Consider the following 14504-nt stretch of genomic DNA (forward strand, 5'->3'; position numbering starts at 1 on the left):
ATTATGCATAAATATAATGGGCAAAGATCAATATATTTATTTCATTAAGTGTTGTGTGCTAGCAAAATGTCTGGTTAGCATTAAAAAAGATAAATTCCCTCAAAATATTTAAAGACTATAAAAAAAACTAAATACCGAATTGTAACATACAAAAAAGAATATAATACAGTAAATCGCATCTAGGTTTTTAAAAAAGGAAGTCTACAAAACCGTATCATTAAGTTCATATTGTTAAGATATGTTTAAAAGACCACATTTCAGTGTTTACTACAGTATTTAACGTGTCAGTACTGTATGCCGTTGGAGTATATAACTTCACAGTGTCAAAGAGAAGCAAACAATAATATTTGCGTGTCGGATTTTCCTAATAAGTTACATATGTTTTTAACATTTTTGCATTCAATTCGAGCACTTCATGGACTTGTTGTACAACCGACAACCACCAGGGGCTGCTAAAACCTCTGGAAACTTTCGACAACTGCTAGTCGAGGAAGAGTCCTCTGGTCCAATGGGAATGCAGGGTATTCTCGTCCTGACCAATCACGAGGTTGCTGCGGATGGCTGTTAATGAAGATGCGTTAGGACGAGATGAGGGGGCGGGGCCAAGAGGAGTCAGTGTTGTGGATTAATGAAGCACCGTGAGCGTGGAGAGCCGACTGTTATGATCAGATGTTATTACATGTATGACCGCTAGGGAGCAGTACTGGTTAGTATTCAACTTACCGTGGCATATAATGTGCTATAGCAAGACTGCATGGACACACATGTATGTTGTTGAGAACGTCAGTCTTAAACTAAGTTACTTGCTATCAACACGGCCTCATTCTTTAAAAGACCAGCCGTCTTTTAAATATGCTTTCCGCGGCTTCCATTTTCTCTTGTGCTTTCCTCACATGCGCGCTGGCGAGACATTTCTACGCGGGGGAAAAGTCGTTCGCCGGGAGGCCGCCGAGGGATTTGAGCGGTGATGAGGAGCGACGCATTTGGCAAAAGTCGGCTTTCAATGGACACTCATGCCCAACTTTTCCTGGAGTCCAGTCAGCGCTGCTCAACAACACCCACACTGTGAGTGACTATTTTCACCTCCGTGATTAGCCGTCCAAAAGTCTTTATTTGTCTTCGTCTGGGGATTGGAACACGTCCCGTGGGAGAAGGTTACACACAGTGACTTCTGTTGAGCAGGTTCGAGTGAAAGATGATAACCATGACTCTCAACAGAAACTATTTAGGAGACTTGGAATATTGTGAAACATTTCTGGTGGTATTTTAACACCCATATCCTTTTTTTTTTAAACGATTAGTCAAATTGTCAACACAACATACAAACCTACACTTTTGTTACTATGACCAATCCTTTATGTTCGGTTTTCTATTCAGACTACTGTACTGTATTTGTCCAAGAATTTCCACCCTATTATAGTTATTGATACTGAAATGATAATAGGTATGTGGGTGTGTCTAATATTGTTTAGAATGGTGATTATGTAAAATAAAATTTCCCCCACACATAAAACAGTAGAAAAAAGTAAACATACCGTATTTTACGGACTATAAGGCACACTTAAAATCCTTTCATTTTCTCAAAACTCGACAGTGCGCCTTATTATTCGGTGTGCCTAATGTACGGAATAATTTTGGTTATGCTTACCTACCTCAAAGCTATTTAATTTGGTACATGGTGTAATGATAAGTGTGACCAGTAGATGGCAGTAAGAGATACGTGTAGACTGCAATATGATGGCAGTCACACATAAGAGATCCGTGTGGACTGCAATATGACTCAAGTAAACAACAGCAACATTTTATATGTTCCATTGAACAAATAGAACATTACACATGGCGTTTAAAAATATATCAAAATGTTTTAGTACGACTTTGGTAAGCTATGAAGCCGCACCGCTTGATGGATTGTATTGTGCTTCAACATACAAGTATTATTATGGTGTTTGTATAAAGTAAGACATATTATCTGGCGTTTTGATTCTCAATATTATGCAAAAGCAACTTTTCCTACCATCTGGTACCTGCTGATCTGTATTTGGGATCTGCATATGTCTTGAAAATTTGCGCGCTTCCCCCTTTGTAGTCCGTGGTGACACCATAGTCAATAAGCTTCTTCTTTTTCTCTATCTTCTTGTTATGGGACATTCATCCTCCGCTGTTGCCATTTCTAATATAAAGTAGTGTAAAGATCTTACTTATATCTGCCATGAAAGCACTAAAACATACCGGTATAGTGAGTTTACATTATTCACGCAAGGAACTTTAGTTATTAGAGAGTTCCGGTCGGACGGTTTTTCACGGCACAAAACAGCGCAATCTGAAGCGACAGTCAGAAAGCGACTTGAAGATGATCTGTAAAACATCATCTATGCAACATTTTGACCAAAGAACCACCATTACATGTTATGTAGACCACAAGGAAGTGTTTACAATTTAGAAAATAATAATAATAATTTAACTCCTTTAACGCGCCCTATAATCCGGTGCGCCTTTTGTATGAAAATAGACCTGACTAGACCCGCTCATCGGCAGTGTGCCCCATGGTCCGGAAAATATAGTATTCTCCTTTCAATAGATTCAAATTTGAGTTTGCTAGGTAGATTTCAGATAGAAGTATTTTTAAAGGGGCATTATTGTACAAAACCAGCTTTTTTAATCTATTGTTGCCGGTTTATGTGTATTTGGGATCTGCATAAATTCTAAAAAATTGAAATCAAACCGTGGAGGCGTTGCAGAGATTTTTTTATTTTTTTTAAAAATCCTGCCTTCCTTCATATTTCCTTCAAACAAGCCATTTGGAATTTGCCCCATTTTGTGACATTTTTATCAGCGGATTATCTACATATAGAAATGTACTCAAACATCCTTGCACACGAGTCAGCCATTTTTAATTTGTGTAGGACGGCTTTGTAGCACAACATGTCCATGATGAAACCAATGAAGAAAATGCTCTGTTGTTGTTTTGCTTTTAAGTAACCACACAAACTTTCAGCCTCATCTGAAGTAAAAAGTTCCTTACTTTTAACTTTAATAATTTGTGGCAATGTGCCTTTAACTGTGAAGAAGTCGCTTCGAGTGTGTGCAAAGAAGAGACGTCCTTCACCCACAAACCTTCACAAAAAGATGGATTTTCTGAAAAAAACTACATTTAATGGCGGTGACTACTATTTATGGCAATGGAGGAGACAATAAAACTGTTAAGTAATAACAGTAGGTTAGAAATGTGTGAATGATACGATAGCAATGTTAGCTCGAGTTGTTGTGTAGCTATCTTAGCCTTCTACTTTAAGACAATAGCATCATCAAACCTTCAGCAATATAAAGATGGATTTTCCAAAAAACTACGTTTAATGGCTGAGTCGGTGACTACTATTTATGACAATGGAGGAGACCATGAAACGCTAAGTAATAACAGAAGGTTAAAAATGTGTGAATGATGCGTTTACATTGTTAGCTCAAGTTGTTGTGTAGCTAGCTTAGCCTTTTCTTTAAGGCAATAGCATCACTGTCTTCAGACAATATAAAGATGGATTGAAAATGGATGGGTGGATGGATGGATTTTCCAAAAAACCACATTTAATGGTGGAGTCGATGACTACTATTAATGACAATAGAGGAGACAATGTAACGGTAAGTAATAACAACAGTAGGTTAGAAATGTGTTAATGATGCTTTTACATTGTTAGCTCGAGTTGTTGTGTAGCTAGCTTAGCCTTCTACTTTAAGTCAATAGCATCACCGTCCTCTGACAATATAAAGATGGATTTTCCAAAAAACTAAGTTTAATGGCAGAATCGGTGACTACTATTTATGACAATTATGACTTATTCCTTTCTTTTTCTCCTCTGTGTTGTTTTCTTTTTGAGCCGACGACAAAACACGGCGAGCCGCTGCTCTCTCTGTATCATCTGGGATGTTGTGATGTGGTGAAAGTCACTCAAAACAGATGGTTGGTGACACTCACCGATGTCCATATTCCATACGGTCTTAGCAAAACAAAAAAACAACTACAAAACAAGGCTTCCGGGGGTGGGGGCAGTGGTCCTGTCGGCGTGAGGGGGTGTGGCCTGGAGGGATTCATTTGCATACTACAACAACTCCTCTCAAAACTGTTTTAGGAGGCAGCCAAAAAGTAAACTTGAAGTTGGATGTTTCCAGCAGAAAGTTGACCAAAGAACCATCTTTACATGTTATGTAGACCTCTATGATGTGTTTTACAAATATAAATGACTCCTTTAAGACATTGAGCTGTTCGATGTGAAAATAAGTGTTATGTAAAATGGTAAATGGTTATACTTGTATAGCGCTTTTCTACCTTTTTAAGGAACTCAAAGCCCTTTGACACTATTTCCACATTCACCCATTCACACACACACTCACACACTGATGGCGGGAGCTGCCATGCAAGGCGCTAACCAGGACCCATCAGGAGCAAGGGTGAAGTGTCTTGCTCAAGGACACAACGGACGTGACTAGGATGGTAGAAGGTGGGGATTGAACCAGTAACCCTCAGATTGCTGGCACGGCCACTCTCCCAACTTTGCCACGCGGTCCCCACGTATATACATTTTTATTTTTACCGTATTTTCCGGACCATAGGGCGCACCGGATTATAAGGCACACTGCCGGTGAGCGGGTCTAGTCAGGTCTATTTTCATACAAAAGGCGCATCGGATTATAAGGTGCATTAAAGGGGTCATATTATTTTTATTTTTTTTTCTTCTAAATTTAAAACACTTCCTTGTGGTCTACATAACATGTAAACGGTTGTTCTTTGGTCAAAATGTTGCATAGATTATGTTTTACGGATCATCTTCAAGCCGCTGTCTGACAGTCGCTTCAGGATGCGCCGTTTTGTGGGAGGTCTTATTTACGTGGCTCACCTTCGACAGCGTCTTCTCCCCGTCATCTTTGTTGTAGCGGTGTAGCGTGCAAGGACGGGAGTGGAAGAAGTGTCAAAAGATGGAGCTAACTGTTTTAATGACATTCAGACTTTACTTCAATCAATAACGGAGCAGCATCTTCTCATCCGTGGCTCACTAGTGCAACAACAAATGTGTCCTGTGAAAAACTGTCTAACCGAAACTTTCTAATAACTAAAGTTCCTTGGGTGAATAATGTAAACTCACTACACCGGTATGTTTTAGCGCTTTCATGGCGAGTTTACTGACAGATATAAGTAAGAACTTTACACTACTTTATATTCGAAATGGCAACAGCGGAGGATTAATGTCCCATAACAAAAAGATAGAGAAATAGAAGAAGCTTATCGACTATGGTGTCAGCACCAAATACAAAGGCGGACCCGCACACATTTTCAGGACTTATGCAGATCCCAAATACACATCAACGGGTACCAGTAGGTAAAAAAAAAGTTGCTTTTGCATAATATTGCAAAGCAAAATGCCAGATAATATATCTTACCTTATACACACACCATAATAATACTCATATGTTGAAGCACAGTACAATCACTCAAGCGGTGCAGCTTCATAGCTTACCAAAGTCCTACTAAAACATTTTGACAGATTTTTGAGTGCTATGTGTAATTTTTAATATTTTCAATGGAACATATACAATTTTGGTGTTTACTTGAATCATATTGCAGTCTACACGTATCTCTTATGTAAGGCTGCAGCTAACGATTATTTTTCTATCGATTAATCTATAGATATTTTTTTTCGATTAATCGGTTGATCTATAGATTTTTTTTCGATTAATCTATAGAATATTTTTCCTTTTACCGATTATTTTTTTATTCAAAATGAAGATGAAAAAATAAATGTAGGCCAGTTTTTTCAAAAGGCATGGCTTTTATTTACAAAAAAAAAGAAGTATGGCCACTCAGTCAACATTGACAACAACATGACTAAATATTCTGTAACAATGTAAACATTTAAAACTTTTAACATTTAACAAAATTAAAAGTAGCTTATTTGCTTTTTAATGTGCAAATATAAAAGTCAACATCCAGTGCAAATCTTAATATTCTGCAATAGTATAAGCATTTCAAAAGTAAAAGTATTGCTTTTTTTGCTTTAAAATGTGCAAAAATAAAGATAAACATCCAATACAAAAACGTGCAAAACGAAATATTCTGTAACAACAGTGTAAACATTTCAACAAAAGTGAAAGTATTGCTTATTTGCTAAAATGTGCAAAAATAAAGATAAACATCCAATACAAAAAAGTGCCAATCTAAATATTCTGGAGAACTGTAAACATTAAGTATTGCTTTTAAAATGTGCAAAATAAACATCCAGTCCAACACAGTACACAATAACCAATTCTACTCATTCCAGTGAGTGTCTAACAGTTGTAATGAAGAAAGGTTAGCATGTGTACATGCTCTGGTTCTTTTCTTGTTTACAATATTCCCAGCAGCTGAAAATAGGCGCTCAGAAGGGGTCGATGTGGCTGGAACTGAGAGGTAATTAGCCTTCACCTCAAGCCAGAACTGCGAGTGAGCTGAGCTCCAGTTTATATTCCTAGAAGGTCAACGGGCTCATAGTGATGTTACTAGTAGTTGACTGGGAGGTGTTTATTATCATTTGGGGAGAGTTCGCTGCCTGATGCTCACCTGCTAAACACCTATCTGCTCCACGCTGAAGCGCTGACTACATGCGCTCTGAATACGCACTGCTGATTGGCTGCTAACGCTCTGAATACGCACTGCTGATTGGCTGATAATGCTTTGTGTGTACCAATCAGATGGTTGTGTGGGTGGGACAATGCTGCGTGCTGAGACAGAGGCAGAAGGAGCAAAGCAGCTTGTTAACACTTTAGCTTAGAAACTCGTTCGGTACACCCCCGTACCGAACCGAAAGCCCCGTACCGAAACGGTTTAATACAAAACACGTACCGTTACACCCCTAGCAGATACAAATGACACATTCATGTTTTTGTGTAATGATGACAACGTATACACGCGCGGACGATTGACTAGTTGATGGTTGATGGTTTTCTTTTCAAATGTTCGTTCATAGCCGTTGTGCTGCTATGATAGGCCATTTCCGCTCGACACAGTGTGCATACAACAACATTATTAGGCCGTTTATTGAAATACTCCCACACTTTTGACGACTTTTCGCGTGATTTTTCCCCCTCGCTCGCATCGTCTGCTTTGATCGTCTGCTTTGCGCTTCGCCATGACGGTAGTGTGACGTAAATATGCGACGCGTCGACGCACAAAAACGGCGTCGACGTATTTACGTAACCGATGACGTCGACTATGTCGACGCGTCGTTTCAGCCTTACTCTTATGTGTGACTGCCATCATATTGTAGTCTACACGTATCTCTTATGTGTGACTGCCATCTACTGGTCACACTTATCATTTCACCATTTACCAACTAAAATAGCTCTGAGGTCGGTAAGCACAACCAAAATGATTCCGTACATAAGGTTATAAGGCGCACTGTCAAGTTTTGAGAAAATGAAAGAATTTTAAGTGCGCCTTTTAGTCAGAAAAATACAGTAAATCAGAAGAGTCACTCTTCTGAGTTTGGATTAATTTTGATGATAGCTATTTATCCACAAACTTTGGAAGTCTTTAGGTGTCATAAATCAGATAAATATGATAATAGCTTCAATAGAGGCAACGTGTTCTTCCACTCTACTGCTACTTTAAAAGGGGTTTTACCTGCAAGCATTAACACACGTGTATGTTAAAAAAAAAAAAAAACTTGATTTCATTCTTCATTTCTAAACTACAAATGACTTTTCTTCCTCTCCTCCCGCGCAAGTCTGGTATTTATCTTGGTGCTCCAGCAGCTGGCCACAGACCAGCTTCACCTCTCGCAAATGTTTCCCCCCCTCAACATGTTGCAGCCAGAGGGGATAGAGCAGAGGAGGGGGTCATTTAAAAAGCATCCACAGTGTTTGAATATGAAGCTCCCACAAAAGCACACGCTCGCATGACCTTTTCCGACGCGTGCGTCTCTGATAGCGGCGGACATGGGAGGCAGAATGTGCTCCAGGTGCGTGGGAACAGAACACCATGCACCAGAGGTGGGACCAAGTCATTGTTTTGTATGTCACAAGTAAGTCTCAAGTCTTTGGAGTCAAGTCCAAAGTCAAGACTGGAAAGTCTCAAGTCAAGTCCCAAGTCCTGCATTTTGAGTTTCGAGTCCTTTCAAGTCCTTTTAACCACAAACTAATATATTTACACAGATTGTGTATGCTTTTAAAACGCTGTATTTATTTATTAAAAAAACAAGTGCATTTGAAATTGCAGGAAAAAAAATAGTGCTGACATTGCACTTCATAACAGCATTATTAACCAGTCATTTTAAACATTTAACTCATTGCTTTACAGAATAAACACATTTGAAAAAACAAGTACAACTGTACTTATTTGCACAAAAGTGTAAGTTGTATTCCCATGGCATATTGCATTGTAACTAGTTCCACAGCAGTTTCTATTCTGTTCTTACCTGATCTCATTGATCTCATCTCATACTGTATGTGTGTTGATGTGTGCGTACTAGGGGTGTAACGGTACGTGTATTTGTATTGAACCGTTTCGGTACGGGGGTTTCGGTTCGGTTCGGAGGTGTACCGAACGAGTTTCCACACAATCATATTAAGTAGCTGCCAAAGCTAAAGTCTTAATAAGCTGCTCCGCTTCTACTGCCTATGTCTCTCTCAGCACTCCGCAGCACCCAGCATTGTCCCACCCACACAACCATCTGATTGGTTACACAGAAAGCGGTAACAGCCAATCAGCAGTGCGTATTCAGAGCGGTAACAGCCAATCAGCAGTGCGTATTCAGAGCGCATGGAGTCAGTGCTCGTCGTGATGAGCATGTAGGTGTTTAGCAGGTAAGCATAATGCAGCGGACTCTCCCCAAATTATAATAAACACCTTCCAGTCAACTACAGTAACATCACTATGAGCCCGTTGACGTTCTAGAAATATAAACTGCAGCTCAGCCCGCTCGCAGTCCTTGCTTGAAATGAAGGCTAATTCGCTTTTAGCGTAACGTTAGCTCATTTTGCGGTGTGTGTGTGTGTGTGTTACGGACAGCAAAGCCCTGTCTGTCTGTTATTTCACTTTAACTTTTTCTGTGTTGATTGAGCTGTTTTGAAGCATCAAAAAAGGACATTATGTTAAATGAAGAGTTTCCTGAAGCTGTCTCTGATAGTTGATATAATAATGTAACTGCATCATTAAGCCTACATGAACTCCATGGTGTTCAGGGATGAATAGTCTCTCCTATTGCTATTGTACTATTTTTTTCAACTATAGTTACATTAATCATTAGTAATGGAGCAGCCTAGTTTTGAATGGCAGGGTCCCTGCTATCACATGTTGATAAAAATATAACATTTACATAATAAAAATCAACTACAGGCTTCCCAAATGCTGTAATAAATTAAGCATGATGAGTGGACTTGAAACTGTTTAATGTTGCACTTTTTATATGTAGAAGAAAAGTGTTGTCATTTTATTTAATCTGAGCAACAACTTGAGGCAGTTTAATGTTGATTAACGTGGACCCCGACTTAAACAAGTTGAAAAACTTATTCGGGTGTTACCATCTAGTGGACAATTGTACGGAATATGTACCGTATTTTCTGCACTATAAGGCGCACCGGATTATAAGGCGCACCTTCAATGAATGGCCTATTTTAAAACTTTGTTCATATATAAGGCGCATTATAAGGCGCATAGAATAGATGCTACAGTAGAGGCTGCGGTTATGTTATGCATCCATTAGATGGAGCTGCGCTAAAGGGAATGTCAACAAAACAAATAGTGATTGTACTGACACTTCTACTTGCTGCTCTCTGTTCAACAACCCACTATTCAAGTTTGTCCTCCAACTGTAGCCATCTCGCTTTGTTCCCTCGGAAACTCTGTTTAGTCTTCTTTACTTGGCGCTAGAGATGGGATCGGCAGTTCTTTTGACTGTACTGAATCACTAGAATCAGTTCCTTAAAATGATTCGTTCAAAAAATTCGTTCACCGAATTCCCCCCCCCCCCAAAAAAAATAAAAAAATAGGAGGGGTGGAGGGGGGGCGTGCGTAGTACAGTACAGTGCAGACATTCGCGGGAGAAGCAGCAAATAGGCGCCCACACAACACTACCGCCCCTCCCTGAATCACGTTCGCGAACGACACAACACTAAGGGGGCGCCCCTTAGTACAGTACGTAGTACAGTACAGTGCAGACATTTGCGGGAGAAGCAGCAAATAGGGTGAACGCGAGTCCCCACACACTGCGTAGGGACTCGCGTTAATCTAACAACAACAACAGTTGCAGTAGAAGGGATAATAATAATAATAATAATATGAATCAGAATTGATCCCCAAGGAGAAATTTAATTTTGTTACAATAACTGTGTAAATAATAGCCTATGTATGTGTACATACATTAGTTATTATTTTTTATTTTAAATCTTCTCAAAACAGCCTGCCCTACACTTTACCCCCCGCCAGTAGACTGCTAGTAGACTAGTAGTCTACTCTCATAACTTTATGTGTTGAGATAATGGGGACGTGTGTTTGTTTTCATGTGGCTTGTTTTCATGGTATCGGCAGTTCTTTTGACTGTACTGAATCACTAGAATCAGTGACTGACACAGCGCCACACTGTGGCCGCAGTTCAGTACGTGAACCGAATCACTTCTGCAGTTCTTTTGACTCTACTGAATCACTAGAATCAGTGACTGACACAGCACCACACTGTGGCCGCAGTTCAGTACGTGAACCGAATCACTTCTGCAGTTCTTTTGACTGTACTGAATCACTAGAATCAGTGACTGACACAGCGCCACACTGTGGCCGCAGTTCAGTACGTGAACCGAATCACTTCTGCAGCAGCAGTACAGTTTAATTGCAAATCAGCATTATTATAATGATGATGATAGCTACTAAACAACATCAACAACAGTTGCAGTAGAATGGATAATAATAATAATAATAATAATATGAATCAGAATTGATCCCCAAGGAGAAATTTATTTTTGTTACAATAACTGTGTAAATAATAGCCTATGTATGTGTACATACATTAGTTATTATTTTTATTTTAAATCTTCTCAAAACAGCCTGCCCTACACTTTACCCCCCGCCCCCGCAGAGCAGAGAGCGAGAGCGTTGTCGTTCACTGAGTGATTCATGTCGTTAATCCGCGGTGAACGAATCGTTCGCTCAGTCCCTCCCCCCGCCCTCTCATTGGCTGCGTCGTTCGCCGACGTCGAGGGTTCAGTGAGTCACAGAATGCGCCAGTTCCACTCATACCGGCATGGTCGCGGCGGAGCTCAACTGAACTGAGAAAGGAACGAATCAGTTCATGAAGAGATTCGGTTCAGTACGTTCACTCAAAAGATTTGTTCTTTCGAACGAATCGTTCGCGAACGACACAACACTACTTGGCGCAGGTCATCATGTTGCTTCCTCCACTTCCGCACCATTGATTCGTTAATTTTAAATTCTCTCGCTGCTGCTCTATTCCCGTGTTCTACTGCCTGACTGATCGCCTTGAGTTTAAACTCTGCGCCGTAAGCGTGTCTCTTATTAGGAGCCATTTTTGGGTCTTTACATAAAGTTTAGGTCTCGCAACAACGGGACTTCATTTTCCCTGTAGAAGAAGAAGTTCTTCTTCTACGGTAAGCAGCCGCCGACTTCATTTTCCCCGTAGAAGAAGAAGCGCTTCTTCTTCTACGGTAAGCAGCCGTAGAAGGGGGAAAATGAAGTCGGCGTAGTTACCGCAGTTGCGAGACCTGTTGGAGCTCAATATTGGTCCATATATAAGGCGCACCGGATTATAAGGCGCACTGTCAGCTTTTGAGGAAATTGGAGGTTTTTAGGTGCGCATTATAATGCGGAAAATACGGTACTGTACTGTGCAATCTACTAATACAAGTCTCAATCAATCAAAAAAAGCACGTTATATGTAGAAAGGTTTTGTTAAGAAACCATTCTGAGCCTTATCTTATTTAGTTTTTATTTGATATATGTTGACCACATTAACCCTGGCAATGGACCTTGTGTGTATATGTATGTTATGCCATTGTTTACAAATTTGGTAAATAAATAACCCAAAAATTTATATTTTGTTGTTTTCTTACTGTACCGAAAATGAACCGAACCGTGACCTCTAAACCAAGGTACGTACCGAACCGAAATGTTTGTGTACCGTTACACCCCTAGTGCGTACACATGAAAAACATAACAAATACATGAACATAACAATGAACAGAGTTGTACTTTTTAGATGTCAGGGCCCTATGCAATATGTACACATATTCTTAATATAGTATACATTTTAACTGACCTTTATTTGACTATGTTTGTCTTTTTGTAGGTGGCTAAAATACACGGTGCTGCTGACCGCCGTCTAACCTTACGTTACTGTGTGTGATACATTGACTAACGTAACGTTATGTGTAGGTACGTCATGCAACCCTGCTTAAAAAAATCACTTGACAAAAAGTATGAATAAGGTAGCGAACTGCAGTGGACGAAACAGATTGCCGTGTTTGCAATGACGTTATAACCATAGACATCTTATAAGTAGACGCAGCATTGGCTGCTGTGACGCGAGCAATTTGGCCGCCATCTTGAAGTGGTGATGAGGAGCCGACGAGCAGCTTAAACTGACAGTTGACAGGTAGAAAACAAAAGATGTCGGGCTGGTGTTCAGCGTTTTCCTGCTAAAATGAGCGGACTGTTGAAAATAGGAATCGGGGGATTACATTTCACAAGTAAGATTTAACATTAACGTACTACTGGTTGTATTTTGTGAAAAGAATATTACAAAGAAATCTTCTGGGGGAGGATGACGCCCCTACAAGGGTTTGGTTTACAAACTTTCTGCCCCACCTAAAACTAAATTCACCAGCCGCCATTGATTATGATGCATTCTCATTTTAGGCAAAGTATAAGACAATACTTTCTTAACAGTATAATTGTAACCAGGAATAAGTCTTCAAGTAACAATATTCAAATACTAACATTGTTGGGTAAGACAGAATTTGGTTTTATTCTGAATCCAGTGAAACAGATTGGTGGTTTTAACTGATATAAAGACTTTCAGGTGTTTATATATGTTTTGTTTAAGTATTTGGCAGACGCTTTAATCCAATCTACATACATAAAAAATACATATAAAACAATCACTGTAAACATTATCATTTAAGGGAAGAATGTAATACAAAATATCAATACAAAGTGTCAAGACAGAATAAACTCTCTGCTGCTGCAGCAACAGAGATACAGTCTATAGGTCCCTATGATTAATAGATATCTAATGTATTCATACATTGTTTATGTAGGATATACACATGTATATATAACCTAGTCATATTGTTTCTTGAATTTAAAAATAGCTGACCATTTTTTCCCCCTTCTCTGGGATTATATTCCCAGTTTTGATCTCGGACGTCTGGTCACTTATAGCATATAAGAATATTCTATTACTGTTAAGCAAACTATGAATAAGAAAACGTGTCCTTTATCATAGCTACACTTATGACAAAAAAGCGTGTGAAAATCAGTGGTATTCAGTGAGGTAAGATTAATTAAATGCGCTGACAGTTCGTTGCTCCTGCCAAATGAATTGCACTGAGTGGAGCGGATCACCACTCCAAGATGGCGGCCCCGCGTCTCGTCAGCGCCAGTAGGCTGTAGCGCTCGATGCTGCGTCTACTTATAAGATGTCTATGGTTATAAGTTAGCAGTGAGTTTACAGCCTCACTGATTTAACTACACAGCAAACAAAAGTTACGTTACTTAGCCAATAAACATTATCTTGCATTGAAAACTTACCCTTCTTTGTGCATCTTCAAATGTCGAACGAAGTTGGAAGTTGTTGCGTCTCTGTCTGTAATATTCGAACTGCATGTTTTGCATACGGCAATTCGTTTTTTGTTGACCAAGTCGTAGTTTTTATACCCGTACAAAACCAACTTTGGCTTTTTTTTTTTTTTTACTGGCGCGTTGTTTGACAATTCTTCTTTGTTGGTTTTCCTGCAATTTGATTGGATGAATGCTGTGGGACGAAAACAAAGTAGAACTAATTTGATTAGCTGTTGTACTGAGAGCACACACGCTTGACAGGCAGCACAACACGCTGACAGACAAGTACAAAATGAAAGATACGGAGCGCTCCTGAATAACTTTTTAATCTTTGGGTTTTGGGGAATGTAGAAAGTCATGTCAAGTCAAAAGGCTCAAGTCCAAGTGAAGTCACAAGTCATTGATGTTAAAGTCTAAGTCGAGTTGCAAGTCTCTTTACATTTTGTCAAGTCGAGTCTAAAGTCATCAAATTCATGACTCGAGTCTGACTCGAGTCCAAGTCATGTGACTCGAGTCCACACCTCTGCCATGCACACACAAACAGGAAGACAATCCAACAGGGATAAGAAGCCTTGTACCTAACATTCCTCGTCCATGTTGTGTCTTCTTTCGCAACACAGACGGTTTGTTTGGCTGGCCGCGAGTAATAATGAAGGCTCCAGCTGGTTTTGGAAGTGCGACGCATACCACCGTG

The 14504-nt window shown here is 39.7% G+C and overlaps 1 protein-coding gene across 2 annotated transcripts in view; it reads left to right on the forward strand.

The window, feature by feature from the left end:
* The first annotated feature begins 680 nt into the window (after positions 1–680).
* Positions 681–14504, forward strand: part of LOC133654685 (sortilin-like) — a 96359-nt gene continuing 82535 nt past the window's right edge. Inside the window, exon 1 of one of the 2 annotated variants that reach the window (XR_009826899.1) lies at positions 681–1065. Coding sequence is in view for 1 of the 2 variants with exons in the window: in XM_062054760.1 (XP_061910744.1) it covers positions 853–1065 (213 nt within the window). In the remaining variant the exon portion in view is untranslated. The remainder of the gene's footprint in view (positions 1066–14504) is intronic. The other variant, XM_062054760.1, reaches the window with a different exon arrangement.

Source organism: Entelurus aequoreus, linkage group LG01, assembly GCF_033978785.1.
Source record: "Entelurus aequoreus isolate RoL-2023_Sb linkage group LG01, RoL_Eaeq_v1.1, whole genome shotgun sequence".
Classification (NCBI taxonomy): domain Eukaryota; kingdom Metazoa; phylum Chordata; class Actinopteri; order Syngnathiformes; family Syngnathidae; genus Entelurus; species Entelurus aequoreus.